The following is a 21,890-nucleotide window of genomic DNA, read 5'->3' on the forward strand; positions in this document are numbered from 1 at the left end:
TCAGCGAGCCCAAAACTGTACAGACTACTTAGTATCTTAAGATAATTGAAAAGTCTCAAATGAATAACCACCTGCACTTGTGACCAGTCGCCAAACACACCTTCATTGTTGTTGCCCAATGTTTTGTCTCAAATGTATTAAACAAAGGACTCCAGTTGGCAGGGTAAAGGAAAGGGGCCACGATTCAGGGGAATCTCAAGCCCCTGAGCATGGAGTCCGCTGGGAGTCCGGTGAGCCCGGGCCAGTTTCCTCAGAGAGGTCAAGCGTGCCTAGCAGCTTACTTATCAGCTCCAGGCTGCCTTACGTCGGTGGAAGGCGCACGTGCCACCATCAATCATTGATTCCTCCTGCCCCGCGCGCGTTAGATTGGCGTCGAGCCCTACTGAAGGCTGGACGCGTCTCCCCTCCACTCCAGCCCACCACGACCACGCGCTACGTGTCTGCCCATTAAAGTGCTTCGCGACTTCTCCTTCTTAACCATCACCTCGACTACTCAACTTTTTTTTGCCAAAGCTCACGATCAACTTTGCGCTTCATCGTACATTTCCTTGATTTTCCAGATACCCCATCTCCTCTTTTTCCACGCAAATAATCAGCCAGTACGTTCTGTTCTGCCCTTTCGCTCACCGTTTTTTTGTCTCATGCGGAGTTGTGGAACACGGCTAACATTGTGCAGAAATGCTGGAAGCCAGACTCGACCAGGCCGACATCCTCAAGAAGGTGGTTGAATCCATCAGAGAGCTTGTCCAGGACTGCAACTTCGACTGCAATGACTCCGGCATCATGCTGCAGGCCATGGACAACTCGCACGTCGCGCTCGTGTCCATGGCCCTCAAGACCGAGGCCTTCTCCCCCTACCGCTGCGACCGCAACATTGCGCTTGGCCTCAACCTCGCCTCTCTGCAGAAGGTTCTCCGTGCCGCCCAGGGCGAGGATGTCCTGACGCTTAAGGCCGAGGACGCCCCTGACAGCCTCAACATCGTCTTCGAGAGCTCGGAGCACGACCGCATCAGCGAGTACGACCTCAAGCTGATGGATATCGACCAAGAGCACCTTGGTATCCCTGAGACGGAGTACGCCGCCACCATCACCATGCCCAGCTCCGAGTTCAAGCGTATTTGCGGAGATCTGCAGGCCATGAGCGAGTCCGGTGAGTAGTCGGTGTGCGGGCAATTGATTTGTACAAAGACTGACAAATCTGCCTACAGTGACGATCGACGCGAGCAAGGACGGTGTCAAGTTTGCCTGCACTGGCGACATTGGTAACGGATCCGTGACCCTCCGCAGCCACACCAACGTCGACAAGCCCGAGCTGAACGTCGACATTGAGCTTACCGAGCCCGTCTCCCTGACCTTCTCCCTCAAGTACCTCGTCAACTTCTGCAAGGCCGCCGCCATGTCCAAGCAGGTCAAGATCTGCCTGTCCAATGAGGTCCCTCTGCTGGTCGAGTACACTTTGGTGGGCCAGAGCTACCTGCGCTTCTACCTGGCGCCGAAGGTACGTCGTTTCCAACAACGCTTTTGGAGTACAGATGCTAATCAGGCTACAGATTGGTGACGAGGAGTAAATTGGCGATTGACGATGGCATGAAGATTATAATGCGGGCGTTGCACGGAATCAGAGACAGGCATTGGTGCCTGCTCATGCACTCTGGATTGACTTTTTGCATGTTCTAGAGACTCTTGCGGAATATGCTGGTAGACGAAGGGCAAAAGCATCTTTGGGACCACGAACAATAATGAGATTACCGTTTCTGCGTATTCAATCGCATGACTTCAACTGTGCTGTCTATTGACAGTGAATTGACCTTTTCTGTGGATTAGACTAGGACCAGCAGCCAGCTGACAGCAGCTGCAGACTGCCTTGATGCCTGCCGACTTTCCAAACATGGCCTAGTGCGGGGTTCTTCGGCGCCCTTTTGGCGGGGTCATTTTCCATTCAGACGGGACCCTTGAAAAATATCGGATTGGACGGTGCGGAACGTCATACCGTGAGAGTCAGAGGCTAGAAGAACCTGGAACCACCTTATATCGGTCCAAGTCTAATCTCACTTAGTCACTTTTACGGCCAACTACAGATACGGCTCGAAAATCTCGTAGATATTGGGAATTCCACTGATAATCGACCCCGCCTCTATTTGCGTTTTCCTCATTTGACTCGTAGAGCGCCTCTTTCGATCTGTTCACTCATATCTTTCGTTATACCCCTTTACTCTGGGTTGAAACTGATCATTGCCGCGCATCGGCCGCTCTCCCGATATCTCATCCCCACCGCCGAGATCCGGAGGTGCATTTTGATATCTGAGATCTGCGCCGAATCATAGAAGATCTAGACACACACACACATAGAACAGTCATTGGTTCTCGGGATACTCTTTGTTTTTAGGCTTTCAAAATGGCACCAGACCTTCCCATTCCCGATACGCGCGTCCTTGCCGTCGCTAGTCATGTGAGGCGCTCATCACTCCCCGATCTCTCTCATGCCGCGTATAGGGTGACTGACTTATAATCCAAGGTCGTATCTGGGTGAGTCGCTGAAGACCCAACCGAGCGCATCAGAGAGGCGTTAATGCGCGCTGACACACTACATGCAGAAACGTGGGAAACAAGATCGCCGTCTTCACGCTGCAGTCGTTAGGTTGCGACGTCGCGGCCCTCAACACCGTCCAGTTCAGTCTGTTCACCCCCTTTTTCCAACTTGCCTGTGTATGTGTGTCACGTAGCTAACAATATGCGGGGACGATAAGGCAACCACACCGGCTACCGCCAATGGAAAGGGACAAAGGTCTCGGCGCAGGAGATCCGCGACCTGTTCGAGGGCCTGAAGCAGTCATACCTGGATGATTTTGACATGATGCTCTCGGGGTACATCCCCGGCGCGGAGGCGGTCATGGCCGTCGGCGACATCGCCAAGGAGCTCAAGGCCAAGTCGGGCGACGGCAGCTTCTTCTGGGTCCTGGACCCCGTGATGGGCGACAACGGAAAGCTCTACGTCGCCGAGGAGGTGGTGCCCGCATACCAGAGCCTCGTGGAGCACGCGGACCTGATTTTGCCGAACCAGTTTGAGGCCGAGTGAGTTTCGTGCTTTCCCCCGTGATATGAGAGGTTACGTGTATTGATACTTGCAAAAAGGCTGCTCTCCGGCGTCAAGATCACAGACATGGACTCCCTCCAGTCCGCCATACACGCACTGCACAGCAAATTCCGCATTCCGCACGTCGTCATCACCTCGGTCAACCTCGCCGCGCCGGACCACCCGCCCTCGCACCTGTCCGTCGTGGGCTCCAGCATGGACCCGTCGACGGGCGCCCCGCGCCTCTTTAAAATCGTCTTCCCGGCCATCGACGCCTACTTCTCGGGCACGGGTGACATGTTCGCGGCGCTGATGACGGTGCGCATGCGCGAGGCCGTGATCGCCGCCGGTAGCCAGCTGCAGAAGACCAGGTCATGGCTGAGCGGGCCCGAGGTCGACGCGCTGGACCTGCCGCTGGCGAGGGCGGCGGAGATGGTGCTTGCGAGCATGCATGAGGTGCTCACGCAGACGGCACGAGGCATGCAGGAGGCTGTGGGGGCCGCGGCGGCGGAAGCCTCGACGGAGGAGGAGAAGAAGAAGCTGCATCTGCTTAAGAGCAAGAGCGCGGAGCTGAAGCTGGTGAGGAACTTGGCGTGCTTGAGGGACCCAGTCGTGAGTTTCCGGGCGAAGAAGTTGTAGGTGTTGGCGGGGAAAGAGGTAGATGTTCCTTATACAGAATGGGGGTTATAGTTCACCTGCATGTGCGGCGTGGTTAGGATAGATTTCAAGGCATTATGGTCGTAGCATTGTCATCATTCATATATTGTTCAGTCGGGTTTACCCCTTTCTATAAGCTTTCCCCATCAGGTGAGTGACGGTGGGTGCGGTATGTGCCACGGTGCTCTCTTTCGAGTCTAGCCTGCCTCTTTTATATCCTCATCCCGCCATGCTTCTTTTTCCTCTCTTCCAATTTATATCGTGGTAGTAGGTTTGTATCTACTGCAGAGCAACGCCAGTGCTGCCGAAGCCGCCGGCGCCACGCACGCTCTCCTCGAGCTCCTGTACCTCGACGATCTCGGGGGTGAAGATGCGCTCGACGACAAGCTGGGCGATACGGTCACCCTCAGCGACCTCGAAGTCGGAGTCGGCGTGGTTGAAGAGGAGGACCTTGACCTCGCCGCGGTAGTCCGCGTCGATTACGCCGGCACCGGTGTCGATGAAGTTCTTGGACGCGAGACCGGAGCGAGGGGCAACGCGGCCGTCTGTTGTGGAGGATTTCTTGTTAGCTTTCTTCTGCCGGTATCCCTACCTTTCTCGAAGTTCAGTTACGTACAGGTGCCGGCCGGGACGGAGATGGCAATGTCGGTGCTGACGAGGGCCTTGCCGCGGGCCGGGATGGTGGTCGGCTTCGCGGCGTAGAGGTCGTAGCCGGCGGCGTAGAGGCTGCCGCGGGTAGGCAGGCGAGCCTTGTCCGAGAGCTTCTTGACCTGGAGGGGCGGGCAGGGCTCCATGGCGGCGGGGACGGGTGCGTCGTCGGAGGCGGTCTTTACTCGCTTTGCGGGAGGGTCAGAGGGCTGAGCAGGCGCGGCGACGGGTTCAGCAGAGGTCATTATGGTAGTTGGGCGTTTTGGGAGTTGTTTCTCGCGAGGATCTTGGGGAGAGAAAGTTTACCGTTGTTTGAAGGGTCGTCTTGCGGTCAAGCGGGGGACGATTAAGGCGGTGGCAGTAATAGCTTGAGGTCCCTGGGTAGGTAAAGCTTGATGTGGGCTCTCACAATGGCGGTGTCGCGACGACGCGTAAAGACGCGGGTGAGGAATTGACCAATCATAGCGGGTCCCCTAATTGGGGTCATCGGCTTGCCATTAAAGCGAGCCGACAGCTGCCATCCTTGGACAACGGTCGTTTGTTTCTGACGACAATTTACGATGATCCATTATGGTCTCATCAGAGCCTCAAGGTAGCGCCGTCAACCGCTGCGAGTCACTCTTCCGCCCCAAAGTTTGTTCAACTTTGAAGGTTTGCATTGTTCAGCGCCAAACTGTGTTGCCCAACGCATACGTGCCAAGTTTCTCATTTCCACGCCAAACGCTTTTCCGCAATTCAGATCTGTACCTAGATCCGCAGGGACGTGCAGAGTCAAAATGGCATGCACTGTGGTGCAAAACGCCGCATCGAGCCCGCACTGTGACAAACAGAGCTTCATCATAGCCAGGCGGACTATAGCGTCCTGACTCGGCGGGCTCGACGCTTAACATCAGGAGCTTTTCTCTGACATTGAAAGACCCAAGATGGACATGCCATCGCCAAATTCTCAGTTTGATTGCCTGGTTGCTCACCCTCCCCACACGGGGGATCTGCACCGCGGGTACGCGGCATACCGGGTCCTCCTAGTCGTCTAGTTCTCTTCCAAAATCAATCAGCTTGAGCCTCGTGGCATCTCTGGGGTGGAACTGTGCGACCTTGGACCGCACCAGAAACCGCGCCGCTGCCGTCTCCTTTGGTAACTTGACGTAAGATGCCGTGCTATCGCCTCCTGCTTCCACAAGCTGGTTCAAAAGTTGCTCTGTAAGCTCGCGCATCTCGCGTCCGGCAGCTGCTGCTTCGTCGACTTCGCCGCGCTGGTCTCTGCCATCCTGCTGAGGTAAACCCCAAACTTCCTCAAGCCGTCTTTGTCGCTTGTCCTCGTCTGGCTTGGACTTGACCTTCATTGGCCGGCCCTGGGCATTGAAACCCGCAACGAGTTGATCCGAGTCGATCTCCATCATGTCGCCTACGACTGGGCCGCCGAGGTCTTCCGCCGCTAGCTGTGCCGCAAGGTGATCATCAATGAACTTCCTGAGAGCCTTGAGAAGTTTGGATGTCTCCTTGTCGTAACGCCTCTTCTTTTGTTTGAGTTCATCCAGTCTTTCTCTGGCCGCCTGTTCGGGCGTTAATTCCATCCGAGATTCGGCGTCATGTTCCAGCGATTGGATGCGCCTCTCTAAGCTTTGCTGCAGCAGCTTCTGATCGGCCAAATTTGCCTGTTCACTTTCAAGCCTGCGTTTGGCTTGCTCGAGTGAGGTCCCCTGACTGGCCAGATACGCTCGGGACTCGGCGACAGTCTGATGTGTCTTTCGTAGGGCCAAGAGCGCGGGCAAGACTGATGCCGAGGAAGGGACGAATGGTGGTGTTGCAGCAACTTTCTCAAAAGCCCCCTTCATGACTTCAAAGCTGCCTTTCCCTGGGCCAGGCGCGGTCTGCGACTGTCTCCCATTTTGCTGAAGCTAGTGTGCTATTAGCTGGAGGTGAACTTGTGCTCGGTGTAGACGGCATACCTTGGCAAGCTCCTCCCGGTGTTGCTGAATCTTTCCTTGGAGTTCCTGCAAGCTCTGTTCCAGACTCAAAGTATACCTATCGTCGCCAGGCCGAGGAGAAGAGTCCGCCATGCTGGGCGCTCTGATGGTGCGTCCCAAGATCTCTCCGGTCAGTTGGATAAGATAGCCCAGACCCTTGAATAGTCCAAACGATCTGATATTTTGGCGACACGGTGCCAATATTAGCCAGGAGGTTGCACGCGACTTTCAGAGGGTGCCCCAGAAGAAACGAAACAGTTTAAGCAACGGCAGCACGCCACGGATTCAAGCCGTCCCAAAGCACACGGTCCGTCGGGGTTGCATCCAGGTCCAATGGGAATGGGAATCTGATAGAACCCCTGTCGGAGAAAACAAGGCGTGCTCAGGCTTCAGACCGGGCGCTAGATCCTCTCTGACTGTTTCAAAGGAGGTGTCGCTGTGTGTCGGGTGTTATCGAGATTTCCGGGGAACAGGCAGGGCCGGCGCGAAGGGACACGGCACGGATGATGCACTGTCTCGACTGTCTGTCTAGCTGTCTGTCGCGGTCTGTCACGCTGACAAGTGACACCGACGGGGTAGATTCCGTAGATGGAGTCTGCCAGAAGAGAGAAAAAGCAACCTGACGTCGGTGTTGGGACTGCGGTGGCTGAGATCGGCGTGGTCTCGGGGTAGGACGGATGGCAGAGACGCGATTCTGCTGTTGGAGTGTATGCGCATAGGCTCGGTACTAAGTAATGAAAAGGTGCTCGCGCGCAAACGAAGCACCGCTGAGGTTACAGCCAGCGTTGGTGCTGGAATATCAAATGCAGGGCGAGCATCGCACGTAAAGCGGGCAGGCACTCAAGTTGCACTCGCAGCAGCGCGCCGCCTGAGGATGGGGGGACTGGGGCTTAGCGACACACTTTTCGCGGTCATGTTGCGGGAGGCAAGCGTCAAACACACTGTGCGGCTTGCCGCTTGTGTCCAATCAAACAATGCGCTGCAGGAACACCAAGTGGCCAAACGGGATTGGGGGCCCCGGGAAACAAGCCCCCCCCATGCAGCTTAATCTGCCGGAGCAAATCACTGCTACTGTGTGGCTCTTGCTGAGAAAGGTGGGCAGTGGGGAAGACAGCGGGTGGGCCGTGCGTCCTTGCCGGCTACTGTGCTGGGCTGCGCTGAGTTGGAGGCAATCGCAGCCAACAACCGTGAGGGCCTTCCACTGCTGGCTGCCCGCTGGCAGTGAGGTGGTATCCGTACTGACACGGCGTACTGGGCAAGGCAGGGCTGGCACACTGGCACTGGCAGTGGCACCTGCGTCTGCGCCTGAGGTGTGAGGTGTGCGCACCTGGCTGCTGCGTACGCATTAGGCCGATCTTTTTTCTACGAGGTTTCAGCAATATCTTGCCCTCGCCCATTCCCAAACCTCTTCGAGACATCCGGACCCCCTTCCAACCCATCTGTTTGCACAGGTTTCCTTCCCATCTCTTTTAATCGCCGCAGCCCACTTCCCCCGTCCCATCCGCTCTGTTCTAGTCGAACATCATCTGGTGGGTTGTATTTTCGTGGGCGCATCGCATCGGATTTCTGCTCTCCCCTCACGTGTCGTGTCGCCTCCAAGCTTGCTTGCTCTGACCCGACCGTCGGCGCGTCGCCAGCATCAGCATCAGCAACTGCTTGAAGCACCGTCCAGTGAAGAGACATTTCATCGCAGAACTGGTCATCAAAGCTCTGCTTGGAGACTTGACAAGCCGTCGCGACTCATTGCAGCTTCAGTCCCCCCTGCCTTGCAGCTTGGACTGTTCGTTTGACGGAGAAAGGTTTGAGCTTCTGCATCCGAATCGCCTCCTACATACAGCCTTTGTCTACCATCAGCTCTCTTCCCCTCCCGCCTTCTACCTCTCTTTTCCATCATCACCTCTTCCTGTCCGCCTCGCTGCTTCCCCGCCGCGCCTTCCCTCCGCTTGACCTGAGTTTCTCTGCGATTCTCACGATTTCGGAAGCTACCACGACCCTGATAGGATAGGAGTCATCCTGAATCCACCACCCCGACCTACCTCAACTTCACGATCCTCTGCCCTACGACCTCTATCCTCCTCGAGCACAGCCACTTCACGAAGAAAAAAACGGTTTCTTTTGAACCCGACCCCGACCACGCCACTACACCAGCCCGTTTTCCTTTGAAAACTTCTGTGGTGTAGATAGTCGAATACAAGCTCTTCTAGAACCAAAAGACGGAATCGCGAAAACTTGTGTGAGACATTAACAACTAGCCCATCATGTCCGCGTCACCCACTCAACCCTCAAACTCGGCCAAGCGCCCTCTTGAGGAGACCTCTTCTCCTTCGCGCAGCAACGACCAGCCGGACGCGAAACGGCCTGCCTTGGACAAGATTCTGAAGAGCGATGAGGAGATCGAGATGGCCCAGCCTATTGACGGGCTCGATGCCGGTATCGAAACACCGAGCGCAAACGGCGCTGAAAAGACAAACGGCGAGAAGGCCAAGTCCGATCAGGCTGACTCCGAGAGCACCGAGACGAAGCCCATCCAAAGCTCTGTCGCTGGCGCTGTTCCTGCGACTCCCTCCGCCTCCGCGAGTCACGATGAGCGAGACTGGATCCACGTTCGCGCTGTTATTTCCAGCCCGGAAGCTGCCACCGTCATCGGAAAGGGTGGAGAGAACGTCTCCAACATTCGCAAGATGTCGGGTGCCAAGTGCACTGTCAGCGACTACCAGAAGGGAGCCGTCGAGCGCATCTTGACCGTCAGCGGTGTCGTCGATGCTGCCGCAAAGGTCCGTTGTCGCATCCTGTCTACCCTCACTAGGCCCATTTGCTAACTGAGAAATAGGCCTTCGGTTTGATTATCCGCACCCTAAACAACGAGCCGCTAGCTGAGCCATCCAGCGCCCAGTCAAAGACGTACCCTCTTCGTTTGCTCATCCCGCATATCTTGATTGGTTCCATTATTGGAAAGGGTGGTGCGCGAATCCGTGAGATTCAAGAGGCCTCTGGAGCTAGGCTCAACGCTTCTGACTCTTGCCTGCCTCTCTCCACCGAGCGCTCTCTCGTGGTCATGGGTGTTGCTGATGCTGTTCACATCGCGACTTACTATGTCGGTAGCACTCTCCTGGAGCAGTTGAACGACCGTTTCGGTGGTCCGGCCGCGTCCGCGTACGCCACGCGAAGTGGAGGACCTGCCGGCGTTGTTCCTGGCGGTATGCAGGTCGTCCCGTACTGCCCGCAGCCGACCACCGGCAACTACGGTAACCGTGAAAACTACAACCGGAGACACGATGCCCGCGCTCAGCACCATCTTCCTGCCGCTCCCTACGCGCAGCCTTATCCAGGCCACCACGCCGCTCAGCCGAACCCGGCCATGCCCATCCACTACGGTGCGGCGCAAGCCGGCGGCTATGGCGCCGCTGCCCCTATGCAGCCTCACGCTGGCGCCGCTGTTCCTCAGCCTCACGGTGCTCACCCGGCTCAGCCTATGCACGGTGGAGCTATGCCCGGCGCTCCCCTGACCCAGCAGATCTACATCCCCAACGACATGGTCGGTGCCATCATCGGCAAGGGAGGCCAGAAGATCAACGAAATACGCCAGATCAGCGGCAGTGTCATTAAGATCAACGAGCCGCAGGACAACAGCAATGAGCGACTGGTCACCATCACTGGAACGGAGGAGTGCAATCGTATGGCGCTGTACATGCTATATTCTCGTCTTGGTTAGTATATTACGGCTCGGAAGTCCGCCTGGACGAAACCGCTAACACCCGTTGCAGAATCGGAAAAACACCGCATTTAACGTTGACGACGTTTATGACTTACTGACTCACAATTTTAGTTCGGCAAAACAAAACTACGGGCGGATCTGGTACAGTTTCTTTTCTTCACGCGAAACATCATCGCCGCGCTTGGGGGAATATCGGATTGGTCTCCGGCGTTGTCACCGTCGCGAGGCCCCAGTTAGGACGGGGACGGATATTGATCAACGTGATCTGATCAAAGGTGCTTTTAGAGGAGGTACTACTTTTAATAGTGCACTACTCTCTTTTACTTCATCACTCTCCAGCACATCTTGACTCCCTGCCCAAATTTGCACAATCACCATCGCGCGCCCCATCCATCGTCGCCCTACCATCCGCTCCGCCTTGCATACCCAGCCCTGTGGACATGACAGCCTCTTAGCCTCTCGAACCTTAGACTCCTCCGTGACCCCGCTCAATATCGTCCCAAGCCTGCCTGCCACCAGCCTTCAAGCTCCTGCCTAGCCTAGCCCTCTTTCCTATGTCTGTGGCCCATCATGTGCGCTACCTCCCTTGAGGCGCAGTACCATGCTTAGCCATCCCTTGCTCGCGTTTTGGCGGAGGAGAACAGTGTTGGATTGCGCGGACGAGGGTTCTTGACCCTTAGGAATGGGAGTTTGCTAACATGATCTTCTAGGGATCCGACGAATTCATCGCAAGCGCTACGAGTGGGGTGGTAGGAAGCGTCAACGGCGGAAGGACCACAGCACAGGTGAGAGTCTACAATCTCTCCGACAGCTAATCACAGACCGTAGCCGTTTGTCCGAAAACAGCTGGCATAAACACCCTACTCTCTTTTGCGCCTCGTAGTTCCTCGGCAACATATCACAGACGACAAAGGTTCCGCTTTGATGCTGGCCATGGCACGAAGGCTACTCATATGGAGGCCGCTTTACAAGTTTCAAGAGAGCGCTTGTCTTTCGTGATGGCACCCACTATACGGGTCACGTAGCTCTATCGTGTGATTATAATTTTAATGCTAGTTTGTAGTGTCAATATTAGGATTCATAGACCATCGTAACCACCCAATCTTGGTCGTTCTCCGCCGATTCCCCTGAGTGCCCTTCAGCTTCCTCCATTCAGATTTGCTTGAGATTCACGTGGAACTGCACAACGTTAGCTATCCCAAACTCGTAGGAACAATCACTCAGCGCCCCGACTTACCATGGCGATATCCTTGCGGCCCGACCTCAGCAGATGGATGTTGTCAGAGATTGCTGTACAGTCGTTAGCCCCATTTTCCATGCCAACAACCAGAGGGGGAGAGAAGAAACTGACGTCCAGCCTTGCCCTTGGCTTCAAGATGCGCCTCCTTGCTATCCCACCCAAGCAATAACGTCACAGCGGGCCCCTTCTCGCCCTCAGCCCCGAACGCAAGCGGCGCCGACACCTCGCCGTACGCGTGTCCGTGGAACCCCGCGATGGGAGCCGCCGACAGTCCTCCCGCGAACGCGGCCGTCTTGCCAATGAAGTCAGGCTCGACGCCGTAGGCAACGAAGACCTCGGTGCAGGGCGCGCGCAGGGCCTTCTCCTGCTCGTCCGGGACCAGAGGGGCCTTGTAGAAGACGGGCGCGGGGTCCGTTGCCGCGATGGCTTTGAGGGAGGCGAACCAGGGCGTGTAGGACTCCGAGGAGGCGAAGGCGGAGAAGGCTTCCGGGGAGGCCCAGTTGATCACGAGGAGGTGCCGTGAGGGGTCCTCGAGCTGCGGGCCGGTGAAGAGGGAGGTTACGCCGGGGACGGATTTGAGGGACGAGGTGACGTCGGCCCAGGCTGCTGAGGGGGAGGAGGAGGGGTGTTTGAAGGAGAGGAGGATGAATTCTGTGACTGTCATGTTTGGTGTGTGATGGAATTTGGTGGTTTTGGTTATGGGGGTCTTTGGCGATGAAGAGGTGAAAGGTGATGATTTGGGTTGGGGGTTGAGTGGCTATATCTTGACACGAAAGGAGGCTATCACGATACTCGGGCGCAGCTGCACTTTGCGATATTCAATTCTCACCATGTCTAGCAGGTTCTACGGGGTTTCGAGGCGATTCGACCACATCCGTCGATGTTGGGGCGGGTCACGTGGACGCTTTACTCCGCATCGATGGCGAAGCTTCTCGGTATGCGACTGGCTCGCGGTGTTTCACAGCCTCGCGCCACAACACTTGTTGCGACGCTCAAGCTCCTTTTGTAGTTTTGGAGAAATCTCTTTGGGTGTTCTCCAAAGGAGGATCCGAAGGAGCGATCTGCCTCTCCGATCGGTCCAGTGGAGAACATGAAAGTCACCTCCGTTCCGCGCCGCAGACCGGGATTGTCCTCCGGGGGGATCGACCTCCGCCGGCGTACGGAGCGGTTCGGGAGTAGGCTGCGCGCCATCTCTTTCAGCCCTGGGCCAAGGGTTTCATTTCCTCTGATGGCGGCGGAGAGGTGAGCACCAGCTTAATCGAGCGGTAAAACAAAAATACATGGCTTCGCGCTAGGGAAGATGAAGTACCGCGCGGTCATTCCAAGGTCCAACGGGGCGGGACGCTTAGCCTGGACTTTCCCTTGTTAGCCGCCACGAAACGTTTCTCGTCAAGAATGCGACGCATATTAAGACCGAGAAAAACCAAGATCACCTCAGACTCCAGACCCTCGCGATGTGAGTGGGAAAAAAATATCCCATGAAGAGGGACATGATGGTTCGGACGACAACCAGGAAAATAGGCTTAAAAGTACCGTGCTGGGGACAGCGCATCCCATCCTAGCCCGTTTGCTTCTTTGGGGTGCCGGAAAGTGGCTTAGGGCTGGGTCGCATTTTCAATATTTGCTTCTTGTGCATGCGATGGGTGATGCGGGCTGCAGCAGCTGCTGACATGATTGCCGGATTCGTTGATGTAATGCGCGAGGCGGCACCTACACACGTATGACCTTGTCGCAACGTTGCGCAATATTGGCATCGTGGCACCGTAAGCGACGACCAAGTTTTTCCCCACGAAGGTAGGCTGGCGCATGCGCAGAAAAGGTTGGGGAGCTATGTCAACTCTGGCCTCGTGACACAAGATCTCGCGGTGTAGATGCATCGCTGTGCCGCTTGACCGCAGAATGCCGGGAGAAGTTGTCTAGCTCGGCCGTATACGGATAAAGGCGACGCTGACTGCGTTGTAAGAGCCACATAGAGAGAACCAACCCGCCAACCTTTGGCAAGCATGGAAGGGAACGCCCGAACAAAACGGCATGTCAGGGTTGGGGTTTTTTGCGAATGGCCTCAGCAGAGACTGCTGTTGCCCACCATGACCGAAGCTATTCTTGTCGCCATGCGTTTAGTTTTGCGCTAAAGCCGTTATTGGCTCATGACGTCTTCCGGGCGATCAAGGGGCTTTTGACTTCAGCTTACCCCGTTATTAATGCCTTCATACGCGGGGACCCACGACTTGCGAGTCGTTTTCATCAAAGAGCCGCGAGATTCGCTATCTCGGGTCGTGGATTGTGGGCAATAGAGTTTGGCGTTGAAACTCTGACAGGGAACACTGGCAAAGGGGACCTTGACGACGGATGACCCGAGGAGGCGGACGAGTAGGGTGTGTGGCGGTGAAGGCACAGAAGCCACTGCGATTAATCGGATCAAGGGCTGCGTCGAGAGGCGGAAGAGCACGTCATGGCGATGGCTGATGTCCGTAGTTGAGATATCAGATGAATGGGCGATGAAGGAAGCGAGGGCGAAGATTGCCGATGTTGAACTTGGCCGAGTGCGGCTTCTGCCCGAGGCCCTGCATGATGCGAAGTGTGCGCCTGGGGAGGCGGCATTGGGGCTGGCTGGGGCGTAAAGCTGGCGGCCCCCAGAGTGTCTCGAGGCCCACGATGACCTCCCGCATGGTGGACATGGATGTCAGAGTCATTGACTGAAGGATATTTCGGGGTGGCGCAAGCAGGGGAGCAAGACAAGTGCCAGCGACAGGCTGCAAGTCCTGAGAACGCGGCTGGTGTGGAAATCCGAATTTCATATGGTAGTAGTAATCGGGACTGTTACATGAGGGTCGACGATGAGGTGATGATGGGGTATCATGGCCCTTGAGAGTGCCAGGCCGGAGAAGAAGAAAAAATTCATATTCGATGAATTAATGACCGGTCAAAGTCACATCTGCCTTCGCTTAACCACTAGTGCCGTGTATGATGGTTGACGGAGGGGTTCTCGAAGGGCCGAAGACAAAAGATCCTTTTCTGCATTTGCATGTCGAATCGGCGTCCCCTGTTGATGGTTTAGCTTCCGGTATTCAGCGGCCGCCTGGCTGCCAGCCCGACAGCAATCCAAAGGCTGCCCATTGAGGGCGCTCGCTGCGTAGAGGGCTGTAGGAGTTGGGCTGCGGCGTAGTAAATTAAGTGAGTCGCTTTGACGCATGGCCGGTGTTAGTCCGTCTGACAGTGCGGTGAATGGTTGGGAAAGATGAGCGAGAACGGAGAGAACTGGTGGACCATGGCATTGGCGGCTGCGGCTGGTGCCAAGTTAGGCGGTCCCATGAACGGTCTGCCTGTTCCTTGCAGTGGTCGAATCGCTAAAAGCGTAGTGTGGTGCGTGCTAGCAGGTACGTACACTTGTACCGCGCGACCGTCTCCAATTGCCTTTGATTTTGCAGCAAATTAGCGACGTCTATTTCCAGATCCACGTTAAGGTAATTACTTAGCTTAAACGCTCGATGCTCAATGGGACATAACAGACGTCACATCATCTCGACCCCGTGTGGACTCATCCGAGGGCAAGACACCAGACAGCAGCCGCCCTTTTCATGCTGGCAGCTGCTGCGTCCATGAGGGATCGGGGAAATTCCCGGCAGGGGCAAAAAAGAGATGCCAGTGGAGGTCTGAAGGATGACAAGTGAGCATGGAAGAGGGAACTGCTGGCCGAAGTCCGTCTTGTCGACATTGTTTGTCCCGTCCACCGTCCACGTCCATCCATGTCCGCCGTCCACGGCTCGTGGGCCGCAAATGTCAGTGCTCCCCCCCTTGGGACTTTCGGTTACCAAAGTACGGGGAACGGAGACCATGTACGTCTGGGCGATGTTATCTTCCCTTTGAAATTCGCGGTACGGATATGCATGGCGTCTCTCCAAAGCACTCGGGCTCAGCTCAGTGCCTGTGTGCCTGTGTGCCTGTGCCTGCGTGTGCACCTGGCAAGCACGCCATCTGAGAAACTTGGCTCTCGATGGCGGCCTGGGCTGGGCCTTATTTTGGCCTCGCAGTCACTTTCGAGTTGCCATTGCGGCATTGCCCAGGTTGGTCGTTTGCTGGCAGGGCTAGGGACCCGATGGGCGGGTTTCCGTCCTTACCCGGGTGCTAGAGCAAACGACCAAGCCATTTGAGGCCTCGCGAGAGGATCGCAGGAGGGGCATCGAGAGATGAATGCAGCGGCGCAACGTCGCAAGCCAATGGAAGCCATGGATAATAGTCCGCAGTCACAGTGCCGTGCTGTTGCCTGGGGGCATCGCGCCAGCTCGGAGGTAAAAAGGAGATCGTGACCCGCTGGGCAGTGGGTTTTTTGCTTTGGAGGAGACTGGATGCCGCCATGGATGACGGGACCGACAGTGGACTGGCGGACTGGAGGGGAGGGGAGGAGTGAGGAGCGAGAGCGACAGGCGGAGGAGAAGACGGACTACGAAGTACACTTGAAGGACACACCCCTGAATCGGGAAAGAAGGGGATGCATGCTGAATTCGCGCTGATGTTGTGATTGGCTGGCGCGACGGTCCTCAGGGTGGGAAGCGGAAAGCGCGTTGGCTCAGCCCTGTTCGGTTAGGGTGGTGTCGCTGCACCTGGGCTGCACTTGCACCTGCACCAACCTAACCTGTCAAGAGCAACTTTGCCATTCAGAGTAAGGAGACACTCCCGTCCTCCACGAGCGAGTTGTGCTGGCCCAGGACGGCGGACTCCACGCGCGCTTCACATAGTGCTCACTTGCTGCTTTCGTTAGGGTACTTTGCAGGTAAGGTAATAGGCTAAGGCTTGCAGACGCGCGAGGTACCTGCGCCAGGGAAATTTCCCACGACCCCACACCCCCTGCTCCGTGCCGCAACGGCCCAATCACACTAGCCCAATCTCGTCTTTAATTTGCAGACCCATGCTTGCTCTGTCGGCGGCGCAGTCAACAACTGCAACGAGGCATGCAGACCTCGACAGGAGCATTGCGCCCAACTGTGGTGGTGAAAGACCAGGACCAAGTGATGTGTGATGCACCGCGGCCTCGCTGTAGGGTTGTGTTGGTAGTTGCTCACCTCCAGCCCTTGCTCCCTTCCCGAGTTTTCACAAGCACCAACTACGGATACCAAGCCAGAACACTGTGATTTCTTGTCAATCCCGGCCTAGCCTAATTGGGCCAGGGATGCCTCGAGGCCACCCCCCTTCTCCTTCTCACTTCTCACCCAGAACCATGATCCCATTGCCCAATGCCCATGCCCATGGGTGATGATGGATGGATCAAGCGCACCTGGGACCATGGATGGACCACCAAGTTCTGGGACCTTGCACGACCTCACCCCCTTGCCGCGCGCCCGGCCCCGTGAGCCTAGCAGCAGCAGCCTGGGAGCCTAGCCCGGGGGAGGGCACCACCCACCTCACCTCCCACTCCCACTCCACTCCATGCGCTTACGGTACCTTACCTTACCAGCAACACCTCGCCAGGCTACACCTCCTCTTCTTTTCAATCCCTCCGCTTCGTCTGATCTTCTTCTCTTTCCTCCTTCCTTCCCTACCACAGCCCAGTCAAACTCACAACCCCCGTGTGCGTCTCGTCCTCTGGCTTCAGCCTGCCGCTCTTTTTATATACAGTCACTCATTACCCACCGTCGCAAGACACTTACTCTCCCTTAAAACCTTACTCGCTTTCTTCTAGTCACTCGTTCGACTCGTTACCGTCTTCTTATATAGACCTAACTTCTAATCACCTTCCTCAACAACCTCAAAATCACCAAATCAATCAACATGCGTTTCACCATCTCCGCCGCTGCTTTCCTGGCCTTCGCCGCCAACGTCTTGGCCCAGAACCCCAACTTCGACCCCGTCACCAAGCCTCTCTCCCAGGAGAAGATCGCTGCCGGCTCTACCTACACCATCGAGTGGACGGCCCCCGATGCCTTCAAGGACGTTACCGTCTCCATCAGCCTGATCGGTGGTGCTACCCAGAACACCCAGGTTCCTCTCCTCGACATTGCCTGTGAGTAACCCCCTCCCTCCCTCCCTCTGAGGACGTTTGAAAAAAAAAAAAAAAAAAAAAAAAAAAAAAAAAACTCGACTAACATCACTCCAGCCGGTGTCGCCAACTCCGCCGGCAAGTACTCCTGGACCATCCCCAGCACTCTCGGCAAGGACGCCTTCTACGGCCTCGTCATCAAGTCCGAGTCCAACGCCGCCGACTTCCAGTACTCCAACCCCTTCCACATCACCGCTAGCGACTCCAGCTCCGGCACCACCACCCTGGTCTCCAGCGCCGGCACCGCGACCGTCACCCTGTCCGCCGCCTCCGTCTCTGCGACCCCCTCGGCCTCTGCCTCTGCCTCTGTCTCTGCTGCGGCCTCCGCCTCTTCTTCCGCCCCTGTTGTCATTGCCAACACCAGCACCGCTCTGTCCACCACCGCTGTCCCCACCCCGGTCAACTCTGCTCCCGCTACCGTCGTCACCAGCGTTACCAAGCCCGCTGGCAACGGCACCTCCACTGCCACCAAGACTCCCTCCACCACCCTGGCCACCGTCACTGGCGTCGCCGGAGGTGCCCAGGCTACCGCTGGTGTCTTCGCCGTCCTCGGTGGTCTTGCCGTTGCTGCCCTCCTCTAAGCATTTCTCGGATCTTTCGTATCTGTTAAATCGCATGGGTATGGGTTTGGTTTCAACGTGCATATAGGTCATGACAGGATAAAAAGACGGGGACTCGGCTGCTAAGGCTATCTCGGCCCAGGGAATTATTGCGCTGGTCCAGCTTGGAGGAAAAACGGGCTCCGCACATGGCGTTTCTGTTGTGTTTTATTCGATACCAGTTTCCCGCGTGGACGAATTGCGATTCACGAGGGATGGGTTGATACCTTTCTAGTTGATAATGTGAGAGAAGAACGAACTTGGTCTTATTAGAAAACACGAAAAATCATTTTCACCATCATCTTTCTTTCAGCCCAGTGACACTGCCGATCCCTTTCGTGTAGGTGCGATCCCGCCCTTGCAGATCAGATAACCTTGCAGCTGTCATGCAACGACCGACATCCTGTCTGACGTGAACTGGTGGCATCTGAACGCACAATTGGCCCAGGACAGTTTCGGCCGGCCGCAGGGTCCTCGGCCACTAGAATCAGACGACCTTCCATGTGTTGACACACCAGGATGTACCACCACCAAAGACGTCGGAGTCTGCAACAACGCGGTAACGTGCATTTTCCTCCCTCAATGACTCTGAAAATCTCCATTGACAACGCCTTGTTTCCTCTCTCGTATTTTTTTTTTGGTTTCTGTCTCTGTCTCTGCAGCTGCTTCTGCAGTCTTTCCTACTCAGTCGAAATTACCACAACCGCCGATCGCAACAACGCTGTCGTCCAGCCACTCGACCGGCGGCTGCCCCGGCCCAGACGGACTCGGTCAAGTGCCCGAGTACACGGAGTCTATCCGTCTGCCCCTTCCTTTTTGTTTATGGTATCCGTACCCTCTTTCCCCGCCCTGAGGAGGATCCGTAGATCCAACAAATCAACAATCAAAAAATCTCTCTCAGACTCCATGAGGCCAGGAGTGTCCCTCGCGACCGCCAAGCTTCGCCTCGCCTTCGAAACCTGACGCGAACCGTTCATGACTCGGCTAGTAGATTGCACCTCCGTTTTTTCTGCTGGAGACACATCGCTCGGGAAACTCTGTTCGAGTCCGACGAGCCCGGGATCATGGTGCTTTTGAAACCTGGGCCGCCTTTTTGCGTGCATTCGTCGCTGTTATTCTTTCCAATTTATCCGGGCGGCCTCTGTTTCGAAGCGTTACTTCTCCCCCCAGGTTGAAGTGCGCGATAGTGTCGCCCATACCGGCGATTCCGTTTGGATCTCGGCGCCGTTTCGAAATTTCCCTCTTCTTTACCCCTTCTCTTGATGTGTCTATTTTCTTGGTGTGCAAGATCCTTGGCGATCTGAGCAACGAAGCTTGGTTTTTTCCAATATTGGTTCCATTCAATTTTCCATTGGAATTGGGTGGCTACCACGTACGCAATGCAATGGATTATACTTTCGGAACGGCACCTGTGCTCATCTCGGGAGTCCACGTCCGTGGGAAGAGCAACGAACACGACGACCGCCCGTCCCGCCCGCGGGGATGGTCGCAGTACGTCGATGACATTGTCTGTGACCCCACGGCGTGATGGGATGATGCATCTTGCTGCTGCTGCAGGTTGACAGGGCCTTTATTGAGGCGGATGGTCATCATCGAGGGTTGAACCCTGCCGGGTGCCGCGAGCGCGGTACGGCGGTCGCATGGTTGGAGATCTGCCTCGTTGCCAGGTCGGTTTGCCTCGTCGGTTTGCCTCATTGGGGATGCCAAGCAGAGTGTGTGAAAACGGTGTTTGGCGCGGACGGTGGGAGCGAGGTAGACGCGCGTTTGTCGGCATGGGAATTTTGAGGATGGGAAGGAGTGTTCCGTTCCGTGTAGGCGGCGTGAGATGGGGTGATTGAGTATTGACTCAGTTGCGAGTGAGCGCTTGATTAAGGGGTAAAGCAATTGGTTTGAGAGTTCTCTCTGTTTGTACTCTGTACTCTGGTCTTGATGGAACCCGAATGCTACCGGAGGTGAGGGCTTGCGAGACATCCGGTCGAACTCTGGCCCCTTGGGGAGAGAGATGCCTATGCGGTCCATAAGTTGCTTGAGGAAGAATGATGTTGTGGATTTCCAGTCGCTGACGGAGGCCAGCAGATAGTAGCATGCTATTCCGACGTCCGGGTCGCAACGAACTGGGACCTGACCGCCATGCATCAACTACTGCTGGTCTGCACGCAATACCCCAGTGTTATATTAACCACTGCTCAGTGATCTGTTCAGCTAACTCCAACTGACATGGCCGTGTTAGATCGGGTATGTTGATGGACAAGATTTGTCCCTTTAGTCTCTGTTGACAACGATCAAGTTAGAGCCGTTCACTGCCAACTCCCATGCTCACGCGCAGCAGCGTAGTGTGCCACGCATGATACATTGGTTAATTTCTCTCGTTGCTGTCACCGAAGGGGGTCGTTACCATCTCGAATGTCTGTTCTGATGCGATATACTCACATAGAAGCACTTCAGAAGGCACTTCAGAAGAGGCTCAAGTACCGACTTTGCCGCAATCTGCTTCAAGTAATCTTTAGCAGTTTCAAGGGACTTATTCATGTATGGGTTGGACCTCTGATCCAAGTGAAGAGGAGGGGCAAGTTCACGTGTTGACTGAGCCGTGGATCCAATCAAGCTGATCTTTGCGTGGTCCCCTTACCATTTGTCGTGGGGGTATGGGATCCGCGAAGGTCCAAACTTTGTCTCTTCTCCGGGGGATATGCTGATGCCAACCAACGTGCTAAGATTATGCAAAGCACCCCAGAACAAGGTTTCCAGCGGCTGCCAGTCCTTGGGTGGATGGGCTTCAACATCCGCCCTGAGCTGGTTCAAAGCGAGCCCTACGGGTGCTGTAACGACTTTCATACTTTATCTGCGATTTCAGAAACATCCTGGCATGGCATTGTCGATCTAAAAGGAAAAGGCTGAGAATTAATGGCCATGGCCCATGGTCTGTGACGCGTAAGACATCGCCCTCTTTCCTGTGTTCATACAGCCCAAATTACAGCGTGCTTTAAACACGCCTATAACTAAGAGATAGTCTGGACATACGGCGGCATTGGCAATGGACAACGACGACAGATAACGATAGCAGACTGCGCTGACGACGAAGACTATAGCAGTAGCGGAAGATTTGGCCCATGATTTGACCACATGTAAGATTTCGAGGCGATGTGGATGATAATACAACGCCCCATGATTCCGAGATGTCTCCCATTGCTCATGAGACGTCTGGATTTTGACTTCAAGTCATCATTGTCAATGAAGTAGTATACCCAGGAATCAACGAGAGCTGGTTGATCCTGGTTGTTGGCAACCCGGTAAGCGGACATCATGTAGTGCACTACACGTGCAACCCTTCCTGTCTGGTTTCAACTCAGTTTCAAGTCTATATATACCGTGTTCTTCCTCTCATCCCCAAGACTTGCTTATCCAGCCTAGTTCTCAGAGAGATGGACACTGAATCAATGTGACGGTCAGACAATCGCAGACAAAGGGAGACCCACCGAATAAGCTCAATCTTCAACCGCGCCATTCACCTTACCCAGCCAGCCCTAATTTACCACACACATCTTCAAGCGGAAACAAAGCACACGAGCTATATGCGAAGACGTCTGAGCAATCTGGCAATATGCGGAGAAGGTTCACATAAGAAGAAACACATCGAGAGCAAAAAGGTGAACGGGAAACGTGCAAAAAATGAATCCGAGTGCCAATCGCTGACGGGGATTGAGCCCGACGTGGGGGTCGAACCCACAACCTTGAGATTAAGAGTCTCACGCTCTACCGATTGAGCTAGCCGGGCGACTGAACCCAGCTTGTTTGGTGTTGACGGCGACGGCGAAGGAGTGGATTAAAACGGGTTGGTGCCAGGTAGGCCAGGCCAAGCACCGGTTAGTTAGGCTGGTCCACTGGCTTCAGCGGGTCTCCTAGGGCTGGTTATGTGAATCTGGCAGTGATGACTGACGACATTTGTCTTTCTGTGGT

The 21,890-nt window shown here is 55.6% G+C and overlaps 5 protein-coding genes across 5 annotated transcripts; 3 read left to right on the forward strand and 2 right to left on the reverse strand.

Moving 5' to 3' along the window:
* Positions 1 to 2,395: 2,395 nt before the first annotated feature.
* Positions 2,396 to 3,712, forward strand: CGCA056_v000791 (putative pyridoxal kinase; the record flags this gene model as incomplete). Its single annotated transcript, XM_037316052.1, has 5 exons — positions 2,396 to 2,449; positions 2,516 to 2,526; positions 2,595 to 2,674; positions 2,748 to 3,072; positions 3,133 to 3,712. 5 exons carry the CDS (start codon positions 2,396 to 2,398, stop codon positions 3,710 to 3,712), a joined length of 1,050 nt encoding a protein of 349 aa, XP_037184639.1.
* A 1,688-nt stretch (positions 3,713 to 5,400) lies between these two features.
* On the reverse strand, positions 5,401 to 6,438 carry CGCA056_v000792 (uncharacterized protein; the record flags this gene model as incomplete). Its single annotated transcript, XM_037316053.1, has 2 exons — positions 5,401 to 6,276; positions 6,328 to 6,438. 2 exons carry the CDS (start codon positions 6,436 to 6,438, stop codon positions 5,401 to 5,403), a joined length of 987 nt encoding a protein of 328 aa, XP_037184638.1.
* A 2,165-nt stretch (positions 6,439 to 8,603) lies between these two features.
* PCBP1 (Poly(rC)-binding protein 1) lies at positions 8,604 to 10,132 on the forward strand (the record flags this gene model as incomplete). The annotated part of the gene is made up of 3 exons (XM_037316054.1): positions 8,604 to 9,119; positions 9,176 to 10,052; positions 10,110 to 10,132. The coding sequence occupies 3 exons, from the start codon at positions 8,604 to 8,606 to the stop codon at positions 10,130 to 10,132; spliced, it is 1,416 nt and encodes a 471-aa protein (XP_037184637.1).
* A 1,080-nt stretch (positions 10,133 to 11,212) lies between these two features.
* Positions 11,213 to 11,964, reverse strand: CGCA056_v000794 (uncharacterized protein; the record flags this gene model as incomplete). Its single annotated transcript, XM_037316055.1, has 3 exons — positions 11,213 to 11,239; positions 11,298 to 11,350; positions 11,412 to 11,964. 3 exons carry the CDS (start codon positions 11,962 to 11,964, stop codon positions 11,213 to 11,215), a joined length of 633 nt encoding a protein of 210 aa, XP_037184636.1.
* A 5,102-nt stretch (positions 11,965 to 17,066) lies between these two features.
* CGCA056_v000795 (uncharacterized protein) lies at positions 17,067 to 17,915 on the forward strand (the record flags this gene model as incomplete). Its single annotated transcript, XM_037316056.1, has 2 exons — positions 17,067 to 17,298; positions 17,392 to 17,915. The coding sequence occupies 2 exons, from the start codon at positions 17,067 to 17,069 to the stop codon at positions 17,913 to 17,915; spliced, it is 756 nt and encodes a 251-aa protein (XP_037184635.1).
* Between the last annotated feature and the right edge of the window lie 3,975 nt (positions 17,916 to 21,890).

This window comes from Colletotrichum aenigma (assembly GCF_013390185.1).
Source record: "Colletotrichum aenigma strain Cg56 chromosome Unknown KSG_Cg56_contig01, whole genome shotgun sequence".
Classification (NCBI taxonomy): domain Eukaryota; kingdom Fungi; phylum Ascomycota; class Sordariomycetes; order Glomerellales; family Glomerellaceae; genus Colletotrichum; species Colletotrichum aenigma.